The 20,469-nt window shown below is 40.2% G+C and overlaps 1 protein-coding gene across 1 annotated transcript in view; it reads left to right on the top strand.

The window, feature by feature from the left end:
- FRAS1 (Fraser extracellular matrix complex subunit 1) overlaps positions 1-20,469 on the top strand; it is a 428,246-nt gene that overhangs the window by 275,617 nt on the left and 132,160 nt on the right. Inside the window, exons 27-30 of the mRNA XM_043572402.1 lie at positions 400-670; positions 4,388-4,472; positions 7,838-8,164; positions 18,557-18,710. Of these exons, the coding sequence (XP_043428337.1) occupies positions 400-670; positions 4,388-4,472; positions 7,838-8,164; positions 18,557-18,710 (837 nt within the window). The remainder of the gene's footprint in view (positions 1-399; positions 671-4,387; positions 4,473-7,837; positions 8,165-18,556; positions 18,711-20,469) is intronic.

Below are 20,469 nucleotides of genomic sequence, written 5' to 3'. Positions count from 1 at the left end.
AGGAGGCTTATGGTCTACGATAGCCTAGAGTCTCATTTCTGAATGAACATTACAAATCTATTTATTAAAAAATAAAAAAACCTTGGGGTACCTGGGTGACTCAGTCGGTTGGACGTCCAGCTTCAGCTCAGGTCATGATCTCATGGTTCATGAGTTTGAGCCCCACATTGGGCTGTGTGCTAACAGCTCAGAGCCCAGAGCCTGCTTCAGATTCTGTGTCTCCCTCTCTCTCTCTCTCTCTGCCCCTCCCCTGCTCAAATCAAACTCTCTCTCTCTCTCTCTCTCTCTCTCTCTCTCTCTCTCTTAAAAATAAACAGTAGAGGAAAAATTTTAAAAATAAATAAATAACTTTATCAGTGAATGTACCAAGTCTGACCTTTGGGTTCATATGTTTTCCAGGCAAAATACACACGCCTAGTCTTCATGTGAATGGCTCTCTCACCCTTGCAATTGGTTCCATGAAGCCACTGGATTTTCCCCTTCTGAATGTCCAAGATCAGGATGGCAGGGTGGAAGACCTCCAGTTCCATGTTGTGAGCACTCCCACCAATGGTCAGCTAGTGCTCTCAAGGAACGGAAAAGAGGTTCAGCTCGACAAGGCTGGCCATTTTAGCTGGAAAGATGTGAATGAGAAAAAAGTGCGTTTTGTGCACAGCAAAGAAAAACCCAGGTGACTCAGTGTTCTGTTGTTTTCCTCCTGCATCCTTTCCATCGGTGCTTTGCGCCCCCGCCCCCCGCTTCTCAATAGCTATCCCCTCTCTTCTGGGGAAGATCGATACTCCACAAACGCCATCGCTTTCAGCTGCCTGTCATCATTTCACTGTAATTGCTCAGAGAGTGTGCTTCTGTTAGAGGCGTTTTCATTTTATCACATAATTATGGGTAATTCTCTGATGTGACAGGAAAGTTCCTAGTACAATTACCCAGTTTTTTGGCCCAGCAGAAACAAAACTGGTTATCTACCCAGATTGCTACAGCTGCTTCTTCAACATTAAGGTAATATACTGGGAGTGAGGAGTGACTAGAAGATGGAGCACATACTTTTAAAAGTGTTATATGGTTCCTAGAATTTCAGAGTTGGAAGGAAGCTAAGAGTCACAACTTTTTATTATCCACTTTATGGGATTAATTGTGGTTAATTTTTAAGCCTGATCTAGTTTTCCTCTGATTCCTAGCACACTTCTGGCTGTCTTCCTCACCCCAGCTGACATATGCTTCAGGAATGCAATTGAATGTTAACATTAACCCAAGAAAATAGAGTCATATAATTAGCAGAGTAAATCTGCTAAACAGAAATCAGAGAATGCACCCCAAAGATTAGCCTTGTGGATTATCCTTCATCCTGCTCTGCTTCATTAGTGCAGATAATTCAGAGTAGACTGTATATGTTAAAAATGGACCGAAATATTCACAGTGAATATTTTCTACTGTCAACACTAGAGATTTTTTTTTATTATTATTTTAAGGTTTTGGTTAGGAGATAGGTGGGGAGAAAAGCAAATGGCCCTTTCTCTATTCCATTTCAAAGCCAGAACCTCAGAAGACCATCTCAAAGGAATAAGAATAACTAATATTTACTGAGTGCTGACTTTGACGCAGGCATTGTGTTAAACACTTCGTGTGAACTATGTATATTTATGTTCCCAGTCTACAGATAGGGAAACAGTCCTCGAGAGTATAATCAAAGCCAAGTCTCCAATCAACAGCTGGTTCCCCGACTCCACAACCCATGCCTTTAGCCACTGATTTCTGCCTCCCTAATAATACTAGGAATAATGGGCACACTTCCATCTGCAAGGGGCAAATGATCATTGTATAGAGAAGTACTGCTACAAGGGTGGGGCTTCAGACTCAGGTATCTGATGCCATAGACTCTTCAGATTTATACACCATGTCCTGCATTCATTTTGCTTTAAGTGTAGTTCTTAATTGTTTGCATCACACACACACAGAGGCACGCACGTGTGCACACGCGCACACACACAACATCCATACCTGTAGTGTTTTGCCTTTGAATGTCTTGTGAAAAGTGAGTAAAGTTCATAAAGCTCCCCAGACAACCAAAGTCAACCCTCATGTCTATTCCACCTCTTCAATCTATCATCACATGTTTTCTTCCAGAGTCAGCTCTGCAGCCCTAAATGGGACAAAGAATGGCAACTATTTTTCAGGGAATTCTTGCAGCACTGTTTTTATTTTTGGTGTACCCATTTTAGCATTGGATTTTCTTCATCTAAAAATTTAAACGAGGGGCGCCTGGGTGGCGCAGTCGGTTGAGCGTCCGACTTCAGCCAGGTCACAATCTCGCGGTCCGTGAGTTCGAGCCCCGCGTCAGGCTCTGGGCTGATGGCTCGGAGCCTGGAGCCTGTTTCCGATTCTGTGTCTCCCTCTCTCTCTGCCCCTCCCTGGTTCATGCTCTGTCTCTCTCTGTCCCAAAAATAAATAAATGTTGAAAAAAAAATTTTTTTTTTAAATAAAAATTTAAACGAAAGAAAGAATGAGAGAATAGCAAAACAAGATTGGTAGTAATTCATGAAAAAAAAGGAAATTCTATAAGTTGTGGAATGATACAAAAACAAAAGGGGCAACTTGCCACATAGGTTTATGATTTTGTTTTTTTCCTCATGAAAATCTGACCATGATTCTTTAGGACTGGATTCCTTTGGGGTCAGAATGCTCCTGTGGAGTACAAGACAACCTGCAAATATGGTCATAGTGGCCATGGCAAGTTGGCATTCTGGGGTCCTAAGCAGTTATTGGGACCTCAGTGCTACCAAAGTCATTTTTCCCCAGTACATTGGGAGTAACCACACCTGCCTCCTTCTTTCTGTTGCTTCCATCATTTGCTTTCTCTGGAAGTTTGGAGCTGGGAGTGAAGAGAGACAGGATTTAAATGGGATGGAACTTCAAGGGGAGGATGAAACAGGAGGGAAGGCAAGATTTACTTCTTTAAAAACAAATCAGGTTTATTGAGATATAATTTGGGTTCAACAGAATTCCCCATCTTAAAGTGTACTGTTCTAGGAGTATCAACTAATGCATATATTCTTAGTCTCAAGACTACAACTGCAATCAAGATATAAACAGTTTTGTCACCCCCTCCCCTGAAAATCTCCATTTTGCTGCTCCTCCCTTCCTGCCAGTCTGTAGCAACCACTAATCTGTTTGTTACTCTTACAGTTTTGCCTTTTCTGAAATGTCATGTGAATGGAGTCATACAGTATGTTTCTGGTTTTTGCCATAATGCTTTTTTTTGAGATCCATCCACATTATTTCATGTTTCAGTAGTTAATTTCAAAAATACCTTTTGAAGAACCTTTAAAATAATGGTCCCTATCGTCAACCAGAATTCAAAACCGCCCATAGTGCATTAATCACATATCTTAACAGCCTCCCATGAGTTCTGTGCTTGGTTTGGCTTTGAAAGTGGGTAACTCCTACCTTCCCTACCAGTTGTCTCTGAAGCTGCTGGAACAACACTCTTACAAGAAGTAAAAACCACAGCAAAGAATCAACCTTATTTTGTTTCATTAATTAGTACTGTTTCGTTGCAGGTAATGAAAGTTAGCTTGAACTAGATTCAGCAAAACTGTAAGGCTTGTTATAACACTGCAGGCATGGCTCAGCTCTTTAACACAACAAGGGCAACTGGGCTTCCAGGGTGAGCCTAGAAGCTAGAACCGGGAATGGAAAGCAGGACTCAATTCTTCCTCTTGTCTCCGTGGCTCTTTGCTCCAAGGCTTAATTTATCTCCTTCCTACAGGCAGGCTTGGTAGACGATGGCTTCTGCATAGTCAAATGGGAGCTCTCAGGCCAGTTGCAAATTTCCAGAGAATAATCAGCCATCTTTACCTAGTCCAGTCCACATTGAATGTGTATGTGTGTGGCTGGAGTCGGGGAGGCAGGTAGATAGAGTCATGTAATACAAAACATTGCAAAATCCTTCACACGGGCCCACTCACATGATTTGAGAACAGGTTGGAGAAAGGGTCTGCAGGGAAGAGGGAATCATTGAGAGCTAATCAGGGACTATGATAAGTTCCTTTGCATTCTCCAATTTAACCATTAGCCATCACTGTATTACTAGCCTGTCTTGGGCTAACAACTGATTTTTCAACTATGTGTATATTTATTTTAGAGAAATCTAAAATAAAAAGTTTATGTAATTGTTTGTTATATTGAGGTCAAGGGATACCCAGTAGTTTTACCTGTATGGCCCTATATTCAATTTCATCTGGTTATTTTTATTTACAGGATGAATATTATATCACTGTAGTGGTTTGATCCTAATTCTTACATGCACATAACCTGAAAATATTTTTATTCTTTGTTTTGCTAGAGACTAATGACTGCATTTTCTCATTCCTTTCTTGGGCACTTCTTTTAGGAAAGGTTACTTTTCCCTGAAAATTAGTGACCAGCAGTTCTTCTCTGAGCCACAGCTGATCAACATACAAGCATTTTCAACACAGGTAATAACAATGCCACACAATTAATAATTGCATGTGCCTACTAATTCTGATGCACGAATCAAGGCTAAGTCAAGTTTTAGCAAATATGAGCTAAATCAGTCTTGTTTCACTTTTCCCATGAAATAACACTGGAGTAATTCTTAGTACTTGTGGGTAAGAGCAACAGCAACAACAACTAACTGCTAATACATTCGATAGAACCCTTTGTAGTGTTTTTCATTTAATCATAACAGCCCTGTGAGGTGTTGTTATCCCCAGTTTACCGATAGGAATCTAAAGTCACAGGGAGGTTAAGTAACTTGTCTATGGGAATATAGCTAACAAAGAGCCAAGATTTGTACCCAGAAAATCTGGCTCCAGACCACTACTTTATAGTGCCTTACGTTACTAGACTGAATCTGATCTCAGCCCCTCAAAATAATTTGAAACCGTTCCAGTTGTTAAGACTTTCTTAATCTTAGGTAAATGAGTTTGTTTTGCCTAAATATTTCTGTCTCAGAGATATAAAATTATGTTCAGCCACTTTTGCCTTTCATATAGCTGGATTGCGTTTTAGTCAGTTTGCAGTAGGTACAACATCTTATTAAGGATCTACTTAAATGAGGTGCCAGTGTGGTCATCAGCCAAACAGAAGTCTTGAAGAAATCATGGTAGATGCTATAAAACTCAGTGTGATGGCTCTTCTGTTCTCCTCACTCATCTTTGTCAACTTGCAGTTATGTGTCCAGAATCCACGTAGTGGTAGATGCTCTGAGTAACTGAGCTTGAGGGATTGAACAGCTGAAATGGGCAGAGAGTAGGTAGATAGATATAGTCTTAAGCTGTGAACTGCAAGCTAGTATGATATCAGCATGGGGAACCAAGACTACTGCAATATCCAGATCTCAGTAGAGTGTTAGTCGTGATTCAAGGAAGGACATGAGATCATTGTTTTCAAACTGACATATATATATATATATATATATATATATATATATATATAATTTCAGTGTGTGTGTGTGTGTGTGTGTGTGTGTATGTGTGTGTATTTTTAATTTTGGGTGCAAAAATGAAAAGACCATGGATTGTGGATGATAATAGACATAACCCACAAGTGGCTCCTAAATGGTGTTCATAGGCCAGCTCAGCATTTCTTTTTTTTTTTTTTTAATTTTTTTTTTCAACGTTTATTTATTTTTGGGACAGAGAGAGACAGAGCATGAACGGGGGAGGGGCAGAGAGAGAGGGAGACACAGAATCGGAAACAGGCTCCAGGCTCTGAGCCATCAGCCCAGAGCCTGACGCGGGGCTCGAACTCACGGACCGCGAGATCGTGACCTGGCTGAAGTCGGATGCTTAACCGATTGCGCCACCCAGGCAGTGGCTCAGCATTTCTTGATAGCATTCTTACTTCATAGGTGACAGTTGAGGAATGGTTAGAAATTGATCCAAAGTTAAATTGACCTCACTGCTGGGCTAAGAGTATGAATTTTGTTTTAATTAAAACCAAAACATGTGATCTCTAAATATGGACCAGAGGGCCACATTAGGACTGTCTGACTTAGATGTTTCTCAGTACTTAAGCTCAGAAGTTTTGCTCTTTTTATTTGTGTTAATATAGTTGCTTCTAACTAGGTGAATTAGAGACGTAGGGTAGGTATTGGCAAGTGACTTTCCCATCTGAGATGGTGGGTTCCCACAGTTCCGATTTTTGTCTTCTCCAAATCAGGTGAGTAGATAGTGACAGCACTTTTAAATTTTATTTATTATATGAGAAACTTTTTTCATTTTAACTTTTTTAAGATGGAATTTTAGAAATGAGTTTTAGCTTATTTTTGTTCCTTTACATTCCTGTGATATTTCAATATGGTCTTGAGCCTCCCTGAGATTTTCTCATGTAAGTTAATTTGATCTTTTCCATTTATGGATGTTGACATCACCTTTTGACCTTGCCTTTTTCAGAACCCAAGGGGCCATTCATTCCCACGTATGTAAAATCACAACTTCTGCATTCTCACTGGGGATATCTGAGGAGTAGCTGTCATCTAGCTTCCTACTATGTGATTATTATAATGACATCTTAGTTAGACATTACTTTAATAGATATTAAAGTTTCCAGGAGGCCAGGAGAGGTAGTTTTAAAAGGAAGCCATTTGGATTAAAGAAGGCAATGTGCTGAGAATAGTCCTAGATGGTTCAACTTCAAACAATATAAAAAACCAAGATCATGTTTTCTTTGGCTTCTGGCCTCCATTTTTGTTTTGTTTTGTTTTGTTATTTCTTTCTGTTGTGGTTCATTAACTTTTATCTTTATGAAAGGATATTTTATTTGCTTACTCAAGTTGGTGAGGGGAAACCTGATAATCCTAAGAAAAACATATTAAAATTTGCCATGTGAATTAACCAGGTGGTTGCTTTACTGAGACTGTGATCTTATCAGGCTTTATAAGCTGAGTTGGGGTGGGCCCTTCAAGATATGGATGAGATAGCGTTAAAAAGTACTGTATGTGGATGGAACTAGAGCGTATTATGCTAAGTGAAATTAGTCAGAGAAAGACAAATATCATATGACTTCACTCATACGAAGACTTTAAGACATAGAACAGATGAACACAAGGGAAGGGAAGCAAAAATAATATAAAAACAGGGAGGGGGACAAAACATAAGAGACCCTTAAATAAGGAGAACAAACAGAGGGTTACTGGAGGGGTTGTGGGAGGAGGGATAGGCTAAATGGGTAAGGGGCATTAAGGAATCTACTCCTGAAATCATTGTTGCACTATATGCTGACTAATTTGGATGTAAATTAAAAAAATAAAAATAAAAAAATGAAAACCAAAAAACAAAACAACTACTGGCCAGGGCCAGAAATTGCATGAACTCAGAATCAGAAGTACCGTACCCAAAGTCAGCATACTGCGGTGTGGCCCAGAGTAAAGTGCTCAACTCCCAACACAGGTGCAAAAATTCCATATCTCTTACTATTCTCTTTTGGAAGCAGACAACTGGTTGGGTTCCCTGACTCTGGGCTGATCTCAGCTATAATGCAGGGGATATAGTGTGAATCAAGATAGCAGAGACTTCAAAGATTTGGAAGCAAGCAGCTCACCTTGATTGCCTCTGGTGAATATTATGGCCTTGAAATGGCTTTGAGAAGCCTCTAGAACCAGAAGTGTGAAGTGATCTCACTTGCTCTGATTACTATGACTGACCACACCTCTGACAAATACTTTGACTATGCAACAGTGTGGCACTTTGCTGGAGCATGAAGAGTTCCTTTAAAAGCATAGAATCATCAATTCGGTTGTGCAAAGCTGCGTCTAGTCCACAGGATTGTCCTCTCTTTTCCTGCTAAATGACTTCTCCTCCTTCCCTTCAACTCCTAGGCCCCTTACGTGCTGAGAAATGAGGCCCTCCATATTAACAGAGGAGAGAGAGGAACCATCACTACCCAGCTGCTTGACATCCGAGATGACGACAACCCACAGGATGTGGTGGTCGAAGTGCTTGATCCTCCACTTCATGGCCAATTGCTCCAAACACTTCAGTCCCCTGCAACCCCAGTCTATCAATTCCGGCTGGATGAACTCTCCAGGGGCCTTCTCCACTATGCTCATGATGGCTCTGACAGCATATCTGATGTTGCAGTCTTGCAGGCCAATGATGGACATTCCTTCCAAAATATACTCTTCCACGTGAAGACTGTGCCCAAGGTAGGCGCCATTCCTAGAGCAGCAATTTTCTTGCACCTAGATGCGAAGTTTTGTTGATATTATTTTGCAGTATTCATGTTTTGCAGTTAAGATATGGATAGTTATCTATTCAAACATTTATTAACCATCTATTATGGAAATACTCAGGACATTCTAAGATTATTAGAACACGTTACCCAATCTCGAAGAGCACTATCTTTTTGTTGGGAGCATCCTTCTCTACACAAGGGTGACTTTTGTACCTTTATGTTGACTTGCTGCCATAAAAAATGCCTTGTTGTCCACTGATCCTTTCGTCTCCTGCCTAATCATAAGAATCAAGTACACCCCTGTTTTTGTCTGCCCTTCTATAGCAGCTCATGCTATGTGAAACTCATAGTCAGGTTATCATAATGAATCCAAAAGGACGAGTGCAGCCATTCTATTAAGCCAGCTGAAGTAGGATGAGGGAACTCTTTCTTTTAGTAATCATAGGAATCCTTGTCGGTCTGAGTCATTCCCATGACACCTCCATATGTTTTTGCCATATCCACAAACATCTTTTCTTTTAGTTTATTTATTTTGAGAGAGAGAGCATGAGTAGGGGAGGGCGAGATAGAGAGAGAAAGAGAGAGAGAATCCCAAGCAGGCCCCATGCTGTCAAGTGTAGAATCTGAGGCAGGGCTCAAACCCATGAACTGTGAGATTGTGACCTGAGCCAAAGTCCTGAGTTGGACACTTAACCAACTGAACCACCCAGGTGCCCCCCACTAACACCTTTTCTGTTATTTACTTAATATTTTTCTTTGTATCCACTTTTTTTGTGCGTGGCTTCTTTGTAACAAACAATGAATATGAGATTATGGGCTTAATGTATAATTATACTTTTTTCTAAAATATGAAAATTAATACCTAAAAATTAAAAAAAATATTCATCCATGTAGTGCATAGAATGTTCCAGGATACTATTAATGGGATGGCTACCATGTTTTGGGAAATACTGAGCTAATCCATGCTAGATCCAAAAGACTTATTGCAAAACATTTTCAAAACCATTTATTACTTGATGATATTTCACTAGAAGCTATTTTCTGCATTATAGCAAAACTGGCTCTTTCTCATGGTGGTAGATGGAAAGACTTATCATTTTTATTGAACTTTTCATTCCAAATATCAGTTGCCACCGAAGTGTCATTAATGATTAGCTGGAGAAATTGATTTGCTGAAGACAGCTTAGAAATGACTTGTCACTTTCTCACCAACGATCACTCAAAATTTGCGATGGATCCTTGTGAAGGTGAACAGCTGAATGTAACCTAGTCTCTGGCTAGTTTCTTAGGCTGTTGTCTCATGATTTGCAGCTGCTGAAAACAGCGATGGTGGCATGAGATAGATGGGAGCAAGTGAAGGCTGATTATGAGATAGAGTTGGCAGGTAGCCACTTTGTAGCTAATCCTAATTATCACCCTCTTGCAATCGCCTTGGGAGATGAGGTTTAGTTCTGAAGAGATGAAGTCTAGACAGAATCAGAAAGTTTCTTTTCTTCTTCCTTGGTTTTCTTCCAAAGATTGTTATGGGATTTCAGCGCAACATTAGCAGCCGCCTTTCCTAGAGTGCTTTCAGTCTCCACGTTTGGAGCTCGGTTCAGTGTATGGCACTGTCATTTTGTATGCTATAGCCCAAGGTTGAAGGGTATTTCTAGGATTTTAGCTGCTTTGACTACAAAAACAAAACAAAGAAAATAAAATTTTAATTTATAAATAAGGCATAAGCACAGATCTCGAGTATCCTTGTAGTGCTTATAACTTGGGATCCGTGTTGGTATTTATAGGGTCTGTCCCTCCTCCTTCCTCCTGCCATCACTCTATCTCCTACAGTGTTGTGCTTGCCTGTCCATCAGATGAAATAATGGCTTCTGAGCCAATGAACTGGGATAATGAAACCAGTGACCAGAACGTCAGCATCTATCAAGATGTACTAATAAGTTTGACACTGTAATACTGATATTTTACAAATACATCCTATATTTCCTCTCAGGAGTTCAAAGTACTTCTTCATATCTATTCTACTGATCTTTACAATATCTTAGTGAAGGAGGTTAGAATAGAGGCCATGTGACCTTATTCCTTCTAAAGGAAATTCTATGGGTGGGAGGTATTTTTGTTTGTTTTGCTTTTAACCTTTATTGGGCACTAATGCTTGATATAAATTATTTCATTTGATGTTCACAGTCACTCTGGGGTACTTGTACAATTATTATCTCTAATTTTCCAGAAAAGGAAACTGGAAAAAAAAAGTTTAAAAACATTTTTCAAAGTTTAAAAATGTTTATTTTTCATTAAAGTGTTTAGTGCCAGGGCGCCTGGGTGGTTCAGTTAGTTAAGTGGCTGACTTTGGCTCAGGTCATGATCTTCCATGAGTTCGAAACCCGCCTCGGGCTCTGTGATGACAACTCGGAGCCTGGAGCCTGCTTCAGATTCTGTGTCACCCTCTCTCTCTGACCCTCCCCTGCTCCCACTCTTTCTATCAACAATAAATAAACATTAAAAAAAACATATATATATATGTATGTGTGTGTGTGTGTGTGTGTGTGTGTGTATATATATATATATATTTAATGCCAGAGCTGCGATTTCAACTCAAGTGTGTTCTGGCTCATCACATTTAACCCACGTGGCTTTTTTTTCATTCTAGTCCATATTTTTCAATGTTTTAGACATATATATTCTGATCCCCCTAATGGACAGAATGGAGACAGCAATTTTTTTCATTTTCACAATATCCTATCCAAGCAATCTGGGCACTAAGCCTTCTGGAATCTTCCCTCTGGACTCACTACATCTTGTTACAAGTGAAGCTATTTATAATCATAAGTCTACTGGAGCCCAAGAAGAAAAAAATTGCCTCAGCTATTAATGGCTTCCAATAGATATATAGTCAGACATGATTGATTTCATTCTGATAGCCATTTCTGAAGATGGGCATCCAAGTCCTTACCCTGTGGCAGCCTGCGTATTAAATTTGGAGATAGGCCAATTACTGGCTGATGTCTAGCTGGTGGCTTAAGTGGAGTGACTAAGGGGTTTAGGTCTAATTCCTGGTGAATGGATGTACAAATTAATCCCCGTGTTGTTCAGTAGAAAACTTAACCTGGTAATACGGATGGAAAGAGAGGGAGGGATAGAAAAAGTGAACTTGGGGCGCCTGGGTGGCGCAGTCGGTTAAGCGTCCGACTTCAGCCAGGTCACGATCTCGCGGTCCGTGAGTTCGAGCCCCGCGTCGGGCTCTGGGCTGATGGCTCAGAGCCTGGAGCCTGTTTCCGATTCTGTGTCTCCCTCTCTCTCTGCCCCTCCCCCGTTCATGCTCTGTCTCTCTCTGTCCCAAAAATAAATAAACGTTGAAAAAAAAAATTTAAAAAATAAAAAAAAAATAAAAAATAAAAAAAAAAAGAAAAAGCGAACTTTGTGGGAGCAGGAACTGTTTCCGTTTTCCTCTCTTGAGCCAGGCACCTTGTAAGAGTTTAGTACATTTTTAAAATTTTTTCTTAATGTTTATTTATTTCTGAGAGAGAGAGAGACAGAGTGTAAGCGGAGGAGGGACAGAGAGAGAGGGAGACACAGAATCCGAAGCAGGCTCCAGGCTCTGAGCTGTCAGCACAAAGCCTAATGCGGGGCTTGAACTTGCAGACCGTGAGGTCATGACCTGAGCTGAAGTTGGACGCCCAACCGACTGAGCCACCCAGGTGCCCCAAGTTTAGTACATTTTTGTTGGATGGATAGATAGGTGGGGGGATGCAACAGCTTGAGTGAGGCTGGTTCTTATGTTCCTACCTTTGAATCCATCTCTTGTGTCAGATGTGAAGCCTTCAGGGCACCTCTGCTAATGTCAGGTGGCCTATCTGGGACTAAGGGTAGGAGCTATCAGTTCCACTCTTGGTTCTCCAGTTCTACATCACTTCTTCCAAACTTTTATCCTTGGCCTGGCAGTGAGGAAATTTGACTGCTACCCTCCAGGCTTGTGGTGAGTCACTGAGGAGAAAATAGACTCAGGACTGATGTTGAAACATGCTCTCTTGGGGGTAGGAGGCAAAATAAATCAAAGAGATTAGAAGGTAATAAAGAATGCTCTGCTGAACAGGCTCTCATTAATTGGGCGGATTACCAAACCTGAGCCTGCTAGAGATATGATTTTAAAGCAATTTGGTGTCTAATAAGGGCTAAAATGTGAGCAGGGAAAAGTCATGGTTTTTGGTGGTTTTCTCTCCACTGTTGGGCTTTAAAGAAATTACCCTCTTTTTCATTAATGAAGACATCTCTGGAAAATCATGCCTCTTTTTCCACTTTGGCAATAAGTCTGATGATCTTTGTGACCTCGTTTGTTGTTTGAGCAATTTATTTTCTGAAACTGGGTAGTGCTTTGATGTTAAAAGCCCCAAGTATCATGCTAGGAACTAGATGGAAAATTTTGTTGCTAAGAGTCCTCTTGGGCTGTTTGAACTTGGTAAGGCCCGTGTGCAGCGAAAAGCCCTGTTGTGCTTTCCCTCAGTTTTCTTAAAACTTGTCCCCCCAGTTGTTGTTTTGCAGAGATACCATTTGATAATAAGGGTGCTTGTGACAATTATAAATATGGCAGGAAAATGTTAATTTTTTTAATAAGAGTCTGTCTAATGCATCAACAACTAAATCTCTACCATGTGTCAGGGTTTCACCTTTTATGGACTTGTTTAACTTGTTGATTTTGGTATCTTGGAAGATGCATCGCTCAGAGTATATGCTCAAAAAATGGTTGTTGATTACAAAATTTTGTTTATAAAGTAGATGAAATCTACATGGAGAAGAGGTTCTATATTCTTGACCTGAATAGGAACAGAGCTTCTGAGGAGCATGCATACGCTGGCAAACACAAAAACAGTCCAATTATCTTTCCATCCCTTACCTGATAAATAGCATTTAAGATTCACCTTCTATGCACCATCCTATGTGATCCTTCCCTAAAATCTGCAATGTCCTATAAGACTGCATTCTAAAAGCTATGACATAAATGAGTCTTTGCAAATTAAGGCATATTTTTACAGAATAAATTGATGTTAGGATTGCTGTTATATCCAATTGTTGTCATTTTCTATTTGATTAAGTTTAAAAATCTTTTAGTTTGAATAGTTTGGCCTGGGGTTGGGGTACACTATCATTTGAGATCATCATTTATGTCCCAACATTTATTTTAGGGAGGTAAGTTTTCATTTTAGTTGTGAGATTTTTCTCCTAATGATAGAAGCTTAGGCCCTTACTTCTGGTTTACAACATTAATATTTTTATTTGTAATACAATATATAATGGCTGAACTTTATTGCCAGCATTTCTGTATGCCCATTGTTCTATGAAATGAATCAGAAGAACTATTTAATTTAAAGTACTCTTTTGATCATGCCCCCATAATCCCTGTTTGGGATTTCATTGCTTTCTAATATGGTACCCTGAAGGGCATATAAAACTTCACTAGGCAGGAGATTATTCAACTCATGTTATGGCTAATTTCTTCACTTCACAGGGATATATGCATCATTGTTCAGAAAAAAAAAACAACAACATCTACAAGTAGATAAAGAAATTGCAAAATGTCAAAATCATTGGGGAAATGAGGTTAAAATTTGGCTTTTCTGGACACTTTAACTGTAGAAAAGATGGTGTATAGACTTCTATTCATCTCTTCTTGAATCGTCCCTGGACTCTCTCCCAGAAGAAAGAAAATGATAAAACCACCTTCATCAAAATATGAGTGGGAAGAATTACACTTCTTTCCCTTAGACAGTTGTCTGTTTCTTCTTAAGTATTGTAAACAAATAATTCAGAAACAGAGGCATTTATATTATCTGGTGATAAATATAAATATTGTAAAAGGCCTGTCTGTGGGGTTTCAGGAGAACCACTCTAGCCCCATCACTGTATCTATCCTGGGCTGTGCTTCTCCTGATTTAGCATGACTCCACATCCCCTGGGGATTGTGTTTAAATACAAGTGGAAATTCATCAAACTAAAAAGCTACACAGCAAAGCAAACAATCAAAAGAATGAAAAGGCAGCCTGCTGAAGGGGAGAAAGTGTTTGAAACCATATATCTGATAGGGATTAATATCTAAAATATTTAAGGAACTCTAACAACTCAATAGCATCATAATCCTCCTCCTCCTCCTCCAATTAAAAAGTGGGCTAAGGGGGCGCTTGGGTGGCTCAGTACATTGAGCATCTGACTTCGGCTCATGTCATGATCTCAGTTTGTGAGTTCAGGCCCCATATAGAGTTTTCTGTTGTCAGTACACAGCCCGCATCAGATCCTCTGACCCTTTCTCTCTCTGCCCCTCCCCCACTCATGCACACTCTCTCTCTCTCTCTCTCTCTCTCTCTCTCTCTCTCAAAAATAAATAAACATTTTTTTTTAAAGTGGGCTAAGGATCTGCATAGACCTTTCTCAAAGGAAGACATACAATGGCCAAAGGTACATGAAAAGGTGCTCAACATCACTCATCATCAGGGAAATGCAAATCAAAACCACAATGATGGGTGCCTGGGTGGCTCAGTCAGTTAAGCATCCAACTCCTGATTTCGGCTCAGGTCATGATCTCACAGTTCATGAGACTGATCCCTGTGTGGGGCTCTGCACTGACAGCATGGAACCTGCTTGGGCTTCTCTCTTTCTCTCTCTCTGCCCCTCCCTTGCTTGCATGCATTTTCTCCCTCTCTTTTAATAAATAAACATTGAAAAAAATAACAATGAGATATCACCTCACACCTGTTAGAATGGCTAAAATAAAAAAGACAAAAGATAACAAGAGTTGGTGAGAGTATGGGGAAAAGGGAACCCATATAATCTCTTGGTGGGAATGTAAGTTGGTATAGCCATTTTGGAAAGCAGTATGGAAGTTCCTCAGAAATTAAAAACAGAACTATCATATGGATCCAGCAATCTCACTTCTGGGTATATATCCAAAGGAAATGAAATCTTTATCTCAAAGAGATATATGTACTCACATATTTATTGCAACATTATTCACAAAAGCCAAGATGTGGATACAACCTAAGTGTCTGTTGATAAATGGATAAAGAAAATGTGGTCTATATACACAATGGAATATTATAAACCCTTATGGAAGAAGGAAGTCCTGCCATTTGTGACAGCATGGTTGAGCTTGAAGAACACTATGTTAAGTAAAATAAGCCAGACACAAAGATAAATTCTGCATGATCTCACTTATATTTGGAATCTAAAAAAGTCCAACTCATAAAAGCAGAGTAGAATGGTGATTGCCAGGGGTAGAAGAAATGGGAAGGTATTAGTCAAGGGGTATAGAGGTTCAGTTACAAGGGATGCATAAGTTCTGGAGATCTAATGTATAGCATGGTGGCTATACTTAATATTGTATCGTATACTTAAAATGTGCTTGAAATTTGTTTTTACCACACACACACACACACACACACACACACACACTCGGGTTTAGTTATGTGAGGTGATAGATTTATTAATTAGTTTGATTGTTATAATCATTTCACAATGTATATGTATATCAAAACATCATGTTGTGTACCTTAACTATATCAACTTTTATTTATCAAGTAATACACTTCAGTGAAGCTGAAGAAAAAAAGTAAAATGAAGTTCTAATTCAGAATGAGGTGAGGCTTGAGATTCTAAACTTCTAGTAAGTTTCCAGATGTTGCTGGTGTCTGAATACTGACTTACAAGGAATACTGTCTCCTAATAATTTATACTCACACGGGAATTACAGGGAATTGTATCGGTGAAGTTTAGCCAAGATAGAAATGTAGTGGGAGAGACACCTGGGGACAAGTCACAGTACTTACTTGCTTGGAATATGAAAAACCCCATTGCCTCATCAGTCCAAGAATATGGTTGCTGGTGTATGACTGATCTCTGTAACCATGATCAAACTTGACGAGGCTGCTGCTATTAGAAAGATTGCTAGCAATTAAGACACCTGAGTCTAAGTGTATTATATTATATGAAACACTGCTGGAGTTAATAGGGACTTTTCTCCTAGAATTCCAGGGGAAGGGAATTCTTGGCACATTTTGGTGTTTTTGTAAATAATATGCTATATCAATTGTGAAGGGAGAAAGTTTTTGGGAGTTTGCTCCTGAGCACCAATCACAATAGAAAGTACCTTTGCTGCTGTTTTCCTGGGCACTGTTTGACTCAGTTCTCTGGTGAGTGTGGTGAAAATAGCTATGACCTCCTCCTGTGGGGGGCAAATACTGTTGTGTCAGGTGACTGCAAAAAAAATAGATGTTGTCCTCTGCTCTTAGTATTCCCCTTCTGGGAGTGGTGTTTGCTCTGTTTATTGGCATATTTGAAAGCTATAGCAATAATTTATAAAAATATCCCCTTTAAGTGCTTGATTTTAGATTATCAGATTTACTGATTTTTAAAGTATGAAAACAAACTGCAAACTGAACACAGGCAGCCTCACTAATCTCATTCTGTGCTAAAATGTCAATTATGAGGCTTTGGAAGAGGTGCACACCTTGCAAATCAGGAATGGCAGCACTTTTTAATGACATTAGCTTTAGCAATTAAAATGGTTGCCTTCTCAGGAGTGCTAAATAGGTGATTTCTTCCAGTCAGCGATTCCCAACTGTTGTTTCTAAGGCTTCACTTTCAATCAGTCATCAAGGCCTGTCAATTCGGCCTCTAGTGTTTCTGGAAACTGTTTCTAACTCCCCATTCCCACTGCAATGACTTTTTCATCTTCTCTCACCTGAGCCATTACAAGAATTTGTTAAATGGTTTCTACAGCCCCAGACGCATCCCAGTTCTAGCCCTTTCCATCTCTTGCTGATGAAAGCTTTCTAAACCCCAGACGTGCTCATCCCCTTTCCTTCCCTGAAGACACATGTTGACTTTACAGGGCCTACCAGATAAATGGAGACTTTTAGCACAGCATCTACCTTCTACCTACACAACCTTAAGAGAGTGTCCCTTTTTATTCACCTGCTCCCCTGGTTCCATAAACTCTTCTTTCCCAGACACCTGGGTATTTTATGAAGCATGCAGTGCATTGTCTCATGTCTTTGCCTCAGCTGGGCCCTCTGCATAGAATTCATTTTACCTCTTCTCTCTTAGAAGACCTGTCTTTTAGGGGCGCCTGGGTGGCGCAGTCGGTTAAGCATCCGACTTCAGCCAGGTCACGATCTTGCGGTCCGTGAGTTCGAGCCCCGCGTCAGGCTCTGGGCTGATGGCTCGGAGCCTGGAGCCTGTTTCCGATTCTGTGTCTCCCTCTCTCTCTGCCCCTCCCCCATTCATGCTCTGTCTCTCTCTGTCCCAAAAATAAATAAACGTTGAAAAAAAAAATTTTTTAAAAAAAAGAAGACCTGTCTTTTGGTCATTTGAGAATTAAATGATATATCCATAGGAAAGCCTTCCTGAGCATTCTTTTCTCAAACAGGAAACCTCCTTTTTCCCTTATTCTCCCACAGCACCCTGTGGATCATTTGTGATGCATCCTGATTATTTATCTGTGGGGAGATCACTAGATTGTAAGTTCTGAAACTGAAGTCTTGTTTCAGCCATTCTTAACCTATCTCAGGCCTCTGGCAAAAGAGCCAGCATATAATAGGTGCTTAATGAGTACTCCTTGAATGTGGGTGGATGGGGAGGATAGAAGGACAGTTACTTGGACAAAAGAGCCCCTGGGGGGCTCAGTCAGTTAAGCGTTCTGCTCTTGGTTTTGGTTCAGGTCATGATCTACAGTTCATGAGTTTAGGCCTCACATCGGGCTCCATGCTGGTGGTGCGGCATCTGCTTGGGATTCTCTGTCTCCTTCTTTCTTTGCTCCTCCCCCACTCATGCTGTCTCTGTCTCTCCCAAATAAATAAACTTAAAAATAAAAAAGAAAGAAAGGAATGGAGAGACTTAGTCTTCCTGAATGAAGTAAGTTCTTTGCTTATAAGTTAAAAGAAAAAGCAAGATATGTACACACATACATACACATGCATGTATCTACACGTAATACACATACATAGTTCATAATGTGACTTCAAAGCTATGAATCTCTCTTATTAAATGATCACTAGTTCGGGGCGCCTGGGTGGCGTAGTCGGTTAAGCGTCCGACTTCAGCCAGGTCACGATCTCGCGGTCTGTGAGTTCGAGCCCCGCGTCAGGCTCTGGGCTAATGGCTCAGAGCCTGGAGCCTGTTTCTGATTCTGTGTCTCCCTCTCTCTCTCTGCCCCTCCCCCATTCATGCTCTGTCTCTCTCTGTCCCAAAAATAAATAAACGTTGAAAAAAAAAAATTTAAATGATCACTAGCAGCAATGGTACATTTCGACTTATGTTTTTAAGGGCTGATGTTTTCTTTTATTTTGCTTGGACCTAATTCTGTACTCTTTCCTTATTCTAGAATGATGGAGGTCTTCGGCTCGTGGCTAATTCAATGGTGTGGGTTCCAGAAGGTGGGATGCTGCAGATTACCAATAGAATCTTACAGGCGGAAGCTCCAGGTGCCAGTGCCTCAGAAATCATCTACAAAATTACACAGGACCACCCCCAATTTGGTAATTTTTTTCCTTTGCTATGATTTCATCATTGTATCCAGTATTCTTGGACTTACTTTTGTACAATGCCACACAGCAAGGTTGTGAGTCCAATGAAATTGACTTTCTAATACCTCACACATCTCATTTAAACAGAATAGTCAATGGGGCACCTGGGTAGGTCAGTCGGTTGAGCATCCAACTTCAGCTCAGGTCTGTGAGCTGAATCTCATGGTCTGTGAGCTCAAGCCCTGCGTCAGGCTCTGTGCTGACAGCTCAAAGCCTGGAGCCTGCTTCGGATTCTGTATCTTCCTTGCTGTCTGCCCCTCCCCCACTCATGCTCTGTCTCTGTCCCTCTCTCTCTTAAAAAGAAGTAAACATTAAAAAAATTTAAACAGAACAGTCAAAATAACTCATACACATATTATCAGGTAGTACACTAAGTAATATAAAAATATTAGTGTATATGAAATCCAAAATTTAAGTCTTAAAACAACTTAATTTTACAGAGAAAGTAACTTGCTAAAATAGAGTTTATATAAGCATCTATAGCGAATTATGTCAGTTTAATTTTGAAGCTCAGGCTCTTAAACTCCACCTTGTGTCCCTTCTAGAATATCACCAGATTTCTTGTTGAGACTTAAAAAAAAAAAAGAGCTTTACATAAAAACATTTCTAAAGATCTCCATTGTTACTTCCACTTCCAGAAAGATAGTTCAATATGATAACCTGAAAATTTTCTTGTCCTCCTCCTCCTCCTCATCATCTAGAAATGCTGGAAACAAGATAACAATTATAGGGCAGTGGTACCTGGATGCCTCAGGTCAGTTGAGTGTTCCAACTCTTGATTTCAGTTCAGATCATGATCTCGCACGTTCGTGAGATTGAGCCCAGCGTTGGACTCTATGCTGTCCGGGATTCTCTCTCTCTCTCTCTCTCTCTCTCTCTCTCTCTGCCCCTCCCCACTCATGTTCCCCACATACATACTCTTTCTCTCTCTCTCAAAATAAATAAGCATTAAAAAAAAAAGAATTATAGGGCACTGCCTTATCTTCCAAGAATAGAAAGAAGTCTCCAAGTCACAAACAGAGAAGGAGCTTAAACCAGTCTAGGCATGAGCTCATGGAATAGCTTCCCTCAGAGTGGTTGTTTGTGTTCCTGGAACCCAGGGGCTTGAGATATAATGCTCGTGCAAAGACAGAAAGTTAAGATCCTGCATAAAACTTGGACTCTGCAAAGACTTTGACTTAGAGAGACAGAAGAGAAAACAAGAAGCACACCAGCACAGAGAGATGTTAAAGAAACCTATCTGTGTTTCCCAGGGCTCAGAGTGAAGTAAAAAAGTCTGCAGAGAAAGAACTCCAGGCCTGTTTCTCCTGATGATCCTGAGTTAAGTTACACTGCACATTGTCTGAGAAACCCAAAACTGAGATGTTATATGAATATTAATCTCAGGCCAATGATACTTCTTGGGTTCCTTACAGAAACTGGTGGAAACTGCTATGGAATGTCCACCCTCAACTCCAGGTCACAAGATTCTCACAGCCTAAACCACTGAATATTAGCTCAGAATTCAAAATTACAGAACAGATGAGGAAATAATCCATAGTATCATAAGAAAAATGAACAAAATGATCAAAACTCCAAGGATTTCATAAAGGAGCAATCATAAAAATTGTGAAACAAGGGGTACCTGGATGGCTAAATTCGTTAAGCATGCGGCTTTTGGTTTCAGCTCAAGTCATAATCCCATGCTTCGTGGGTTTGGGCCCCTCATCTG

The sequence above is a fragment of the Prionailurus bengalensis genome, chromosome B1 (assembly GCF_016509475.1).
Source record: "Prionailurus bengalensis isolate Pbe53 chromosome B1, Fcat_Pben_1.1_paternal_pri, whole genome shotgun sequence".
NCBI lineage: Eukaryota > Metazoa > Chordata > Mammalia > Carnivora > Felidae > Prionailurus > Prionailurus bengalensis.
This window is presented reverse-complemented; position numbering and strand designations above follow the sequence as displayed.